This window comes from Pteropus medius, unplaced genomic scaffold (assembly GCF_902729225.1).
Source record: "Pteropus medius unplaced genomic scaffold, Ma_sr-lr_union100, whole genome shotgun sequence".
Taxonomy (NCBI): Eukaryota; Metazoa; Chordata; class Mammalia; order Chiroptera; family Pteropodidae; genus Pteropus; species Pteropus medius.
In genome coordinates this window covers 1,698,738-1,704,737 of record NW_024355990.1, presented here as the reverse complement: position 1 = coordinate 1,704,737, position 6,000 = coordinate 1,698,738, and the positions used below count along the sequence as shown (strand labels likewise).

At 61.8% G+C, this 6,000-nt stretch overlaps 1 protein-coding gene and 1 pseudogene across 1 annotated transcript in view; both read left to right on the top strand.

The window, feature by feature from the left end:
• Positions 1-6,000, top strand: part of RNF213 (ring finger protein 213) — an 89,067-nt gene that overhangs the window by 49,223 nt on the left and 33,844 nt on the right. The window contains exons 31-33 of the mRNA XM_039859857.1: positions 268-458; positions 671-826; positions 1,605-5,231. Coding sequence (XP_039715791.1) covers positions 268-458; positions 671-826; positions 1,605-5,231 — 3,974 coding nt within the window. The remainder of the gene's footprint in view (positions 1-267; positions 459-670; positions 827-1,604; positions 5,232-6,000) is intronic.
• LOC120600400 (uncharacterized) lies at positions 1,173-1,291 on the top strand (annotated as a pseudogene).

Here is a 6,000-nt window from a genome sequence, read left to right as displayed (position 1 = left end):
ACTTTCTGTCCCACGCACTTCCTCCCGGCTCCCGTCCTGGTCCTGCGTCTGGCAGGGGGCGCCCGCCGCGCCCCTCCTCACACTCAGGTCGCGTTGCCGGCGAACAGCAGGGCCCGTGACGCGGTCGCAGCGAGGACCATCGAAGGTTCTTCGATCCCGCGTTACGTTACGTTGCACGGAGAAAAGTGACTGGTGCCGACTCTTCCTGGGGTGTCTCACTCTCGGTCCTCGGCCCGGGCACCTGACTCCTGTGTTTCCACGTCACAGGGAAGTCTCTCTACGTGAGGAGACTGCACGACGCTCTACAAGTGAAGTTCAGTAGGAAAGTGCCTCTGAAGACTGTCCGGCTGATCGACCCTCGCGTGGATGAGAGCGCCGTCCTGGGCGCCCTCCTGCCGTTCCTGGGCGCGCAGTACCAGGCGCGACCCGTGCTTTTCCACCTGGACGTGACCTCGTCAGTAGGTGTCCTGGGATTCCGGCTGAGGGGCCACATGGGGACAGACGCGACTCCTCCGCCCTGCCCTCCCTCCCCCCAGCGGAAGTGGTGCCTTCACAGTGTGTGGACGTCCCGTCTTGGCGTTTCGGGGAACACAATAGGAAGGTCCTTAGGGCTGGGAGGACGGGTCGGCTTTCGTGTCAGCATCGCAAACCCGTGTGATTCTGTCTTTAGGTGAAGACTGGGATCTGGGAGCTTCTTTTTAAACTCCTCGTTCTGCAGTACTTGATGGACATAAATGGGAAGATGTGGCTTCGGAACCCGTGCCATTTATATATTGTTGAAATCCTGGAAGGGCACTCACCACTGCCCAAGACGTCGTCAAAAAGGGTGCGTGTCTCAGGGCACTATTCCATTACCTTTGGGGGGGGGGCCTTTGATACCTTTTGGGATCCCCGACTCTTGCCTTAGTGAAGCAGCTGAGTGCAGGGTTAGTAAAGAAAAATCAGGCTTTAAACTTACTTTTTTTTAATGTCTGGGGTAAAAATACTTTTCTGTTAATTAGCGGTATCTTAAATTGATTTTGTTCGGTTCCCTCGACGCTGTGTGTCCCGGTTAAAGGCCAGCGGTGCCTCTGAAAGCAGCAGGTGCGTCCGCTGAGAGAAGCGCCCTCTTCCCAGTGCCAGCTGGGACGGGAAAGGGGCTTTCGTCCTGTAAATTTCCAAAGAGAAGTTTTGGCGACGGCCGCGCCACCCTGAACGCGCCCGATCCTGTCTGATCTCGGAAGCTAAGCAGGGTGGGGCCTGGTTAGTACTTGGATGGGAGACCACCCAGGACGACCAGGTGCTGTAGGCATTTAAAAAAAAAGTAAAAAGAAAGGGGAGTTTCCCACGCGGGAGCACACGTGCGCACACGCTCGCGCGTGATGGAGGGGTTTCGACTCAGGAAGTCGGGTAGAAAAGGACTTGCCGGTTGAGAATGCCGCTCCCACAGTGCCTGAGTGTGCAAATGGTCGAGCCCACGCGGGAGGCAGTCTACAGAAATCGCCTCACGGAAAGTGAAATTTCCCGCGGGTCTGTCCAACGCAGACCACGTGGAGCGTTAAAACGCAAACGCCTCTTTTTAGGAAATGGAGTCATAACCGTTTTACTCGTCCCTCTCTTTCCAGAGGACGCGTGACCCCCAGTTCAGTTTCCTCGACATCTTCCCGAAAGTCACCTGCCGGCCTCCCAAGGACGTGATAGACATGGAGCTCAACCCCCAGCAGGACCACGGGGACCCGGGGATGGACCAGAGAGAGTTCTGCAGCGAAACCTTCCAAAGGCCATTCCAGTATCTCAGACGGTTCCACCAGCAGCAGAACCTGGACGAGTTCCAGTACCGGGATGGCCTGGTGGAGGGCAGCCCTGGCGAATGCCTCCAGTACCTGCTCATTTACTGCGGGGTGATCGACCCGTCCTGGTCGGAGCTCTGGAACTTCGCTCGGTTCCTCAACTACCAGCTCCAGGACTGTGAGGCTTCTGTCTTCTGCAATCCGAATGTCGTCGGGGACACGCTGAGGGGCTTCAAGAACTTCGTGGTCACCTTCATGATCTTGATGGCGAGAGATTTCGCCACACCCACGCTCCACATGTCCGACCAGAGCCCAGGGAAGCACGAGGTCACGCTGGACGGGGTCAGGGAGGAAGATCTGGCCCCTTTCTCCCTCCGGAGGAGGTGGGAGTCAGAGCCCCACCCGTACGTGTTCTTCAACGACGACCACACGTCCATGACCTTCATAGGCTTCCACCTGCAGCTCAACGAGAGCGGCTACGTCGACGCCGTCGACCGCCTGAGCAAGGAGGTGATCAAGAAGGACATCATGACACAGAAACTGTATGAGGAACTGTTGCTGCAGAGGGTGCCCTTCAATGTCAACTTCGACGCGCTGCCCCGGCACGAGAAGCTGGAACACCTCTGCCAGGCCTTAGGGATCCAGTGGCCCACCGACCCCGACGAGACCTACGAGCTCACGACGGACAACATGCTCAAGATCCTCGCCATCGAGATGCGCTTCCGCTGCGGCATCCCCGTCGTCATCATGGGGGAGACCGGCTGTGGGAAGACCAGACTCATCAAGTTCCTCAGCGACCTCCGGCGCGGGGACACCGACGCCGAGACCATGAGACTGGTCAAGGTCCACGGGGGGACGACCGCGGACGCCATCTACTCCAAAGTCACAGAGGCGGAGGAGCTCGCCCTCCTGAACAAGAGCTCGTGTGGGCTGGACACCATCCTGTTCTTCGACGAAGCCAACACGACAGAAGCCGTAAGCTGTATCAAGGAAGTGCTGTGCGACCGTACGGTGGACGGCCGGCCTCTGGTCCAGGACTCCGGCTTGCACGTCATAGCAGCCTGCAACCCTTACCGCATGCACTCGGCGCAGATGATCGCCCGGCTGGAGTCGGCCGGTCTGGGCTACAGAGTGAGCGCGCAGGACACGGCAGACAGGCTGGGCTCCATCCCCCTGAGGCAGCTGGTGTACCGCGTTCACGCGCTGCCGCCGAGCCTCATCCCGCTGGTGTGGGACTTCGGGCAACTGAATGACATCGCGGAAAAGCTCTATATCCAGCAGATTGTCCAGAGACTGGCGGAGTCCACCGCGATGGGTCAGGAGGAGCGGCGCGTGATGACGGAGGTGCTCTCTGCCTCCCAGGCTTTCATGAGGACGAGGCAAAACGAGTGTGGTTTCGTCAGCCTCAGGGACGTGGAGCGCTGCGTCAGAGTCTTCCGGTGGTTTTACGACCGCAGCGAGACGCTCCTGCCGAAGCTGGACGCCTTTCTCCGCGAGGCCGGCGCCGGCGACGGCAGCTTTGAGAGACACCCCGTGCTCTGGTCCTTGGTGCTGGCCCTCGGCGTCTGCTACCACGCCTCTCTAGAAAAGCAGATACCGTATTGGAGAGCCATCTGCAGGTTCCTCCCGGAACCGTACGGCGACAGCAAGGTGGTGCTGGGCGAGCTGGCGCGAACGCAGGACCTCTTCCTGAGCGGCGTCCCTCTAAGGAAGACCATCGCCAGGAACCTGGCTCTGAAGGAGAACGTCTTCATGATGGTCATCTGCATCGAGCTGCGCATCCCTCTCTTCCTGGTGGGGAAGCCCGGCAGCTCCAAGTCCCTCGCCAAGACCATCGTGGCGGACGCCATGCAGGGCCAGGCCGCCCACTCGGACCTCTTCCGGGGCCTGAAGCAGGCGCACCTGGTGTCCTTCCAGTGCAGCCCGCACTCCACCCCGCAGGGCGTCGTAGGCACCTTCCGGCAGTGCGCCCGCTTCCAGCAGGGCAAGGACCTGCAGCAGTACGCGGCCGTGGTGGTGCTGGACGAGGTTGGCCTGGCAGAGGACTCGCCCAGAATGCCCCTGAAGGCCCTGCACCCCCTGCTGGAAGACGGGTGCATCGAGGACGACCCTGCCCCCCACAAGAAAGTGGGCTTCGTAGGCATTTCCAACTGGGCGCTGGACCCCGCCAAGATGAACCGGGGCATCTTCGTGTCCCGCGGCAGCCCCAGCAAGAAGGAGCTCATCGAGAGCGCTCGGGGGATCTGCGCCTCAGAGCCTCTCGTGCGGGACAGAATCCAAGAGTACTTCGCGCCCTTCGCCGTGGCCTACCAGAGGGTGTGCACGGGTCAGGGCAAGGAGTTCTTCGGGCTGCGTGACTACTACGGCCTCATCAAAATGCTCTTTGCCACGGCGAAGGCCTCTCGCGAGAGGCCCTCCCCGCAGGACATCGCGCAGGCTGTTCTCCGCAACTTCAGCGGCAGGGACGGCGTCCAGGCTCTGGACATTTTCACGGCCAGCCTGCCCGAGGTGCAGCTGTCGCAGGAGGTCAGCACCCTGCAGCTCATCAGGCAGAACGTGTGCGGCGGGCCCCGGCAGGCGGCGGCCAGGGAGGCGGACGACCCCGAGGCCCGGTACTTGCTCGTGCTGACCAGGAACTACGTGGCTCTGCAGGTCCTGCAGCAGACGCTCTTCCACGGGGACCGGCAGCCGGAGATCATCTTCGGCTCCAGTTTCCCCAGGGACCAAGAGTACACGCAGGTGTGCCGGAACATCAACCGGGTGAAGGTCTGCATGGAGACGGGCCGGACGGCGGTGCTGCTCAACCTGCAGAGCCTGTACGAGAGCCTCTACGACGCCCTCAACCAGTACTACGTCTGCCTTGGCGGGCAGAGGTACGTGGACCTGGGCCTGGGGACCCATCGCGTCAAGTGCCGCGTCCACCCGGACTTCCGCCTGATCGTCATCGAGGAGAAGGACGTCGTCTACAAGCACTTCCCTATCCCCCTCATCAACCGGCTGGAGAAGCACTACCTGGACATCCACACCGTCCTGGAGAGGTGGCAGAAGGACCTCGTGGAAAAGCTGAAGGTCTGGGTGGAGAATTTCGTAGATGTGAAGGTGGAGCACTTCCTGGCCAGGGGCATGAACTCGCCGGCGCACCGATACAGCGCCCCCGAGGCCTTCATCGGCTACCACTCGGACGCGTGCGCCTCCGTGGTGCTCAGGGTGACAGAGGGCCTGGGCCGCAGCGCCCCGGCCGAGGGGCGGTACTGCGAGGTGCTGGAGGCAGCCAAGCTGCTGCTGCTGGACTGCGCCACGCCCGATGCCGTGGTCCGGCTGAGCTTGTCGCCGCTGGGCCTGTCTGTCGCGCAGGCCCTGTCACGGGAGTACTACGGCAGGCAGCCGCGCGGCTCCTTCGCGGACTTCGTGCGCGCTCACCTGCGCTCGGCGCATCCTGAACGCAGGGCCGTCTTCACAGAGGTGAGTGCCCGCCCGCGGCTTTACCCTCGTCTTCCTTCCCTCGGCGTCCTTGACCCCTGGCGTCAGTAATTCAGGGCGCTTTTCAAGGCAGGGCATGGAGGTCGCAGGCAGGCGTGAGTGTTGAGCCTTTTGCTCCTCTTCGTGTTAAGTGTTAACCCTGAGGGGACCCACGCGTTGACGAAAGCGCGGTCTCACCGGTCGTGGGGGCCGTGTCCGTGCGGGGCTCTGCGCGGATAAGGACCCTGTGCGACGCTGACTTCGACGGGCGAAGCGCCGTGTCCTGGCACTGCGCCCGGGGCACTGGGGACGTGAAAATGAATCGGCACAGTTCTTGTCCTTGGTCGGCGCACAGCGGAAGGCGGAGGGCAGACTCGGCCCGGGTCGTCAGTGTCGTCCGGTGATGCCGTCCCCAGGCACAGGGAGGGGGACAGCGCGGGTCAGGACGTGTGGTCCTCGAGCAGATCGTGAAGCGTGCCTGGGAAGTGTCATAGGCAGAGGGCCTTGCTTGAGCGAAGGTGTCACAGTCTGTGTAGGAGGCCGGGAGCCGGTCACTGATACAGCTTCATGTCCAAGGCCGCGAGTGCCGAGCGGTAGGGTGGGAGAGGCCGGAGAGGCTGCATGGAGGCCTCGTCGGCCACGCGGAGGAGCTTGGTCTCTGCCGTGTGGAGGGGTGTGATGGACGGACGCGTGTGCGGACCAGTAGGGAAGCTGCTGGCAGCGTTTGAGACGGAGGACGGATGGGAGGGATTGAGAAATAGTTACAAAGCGA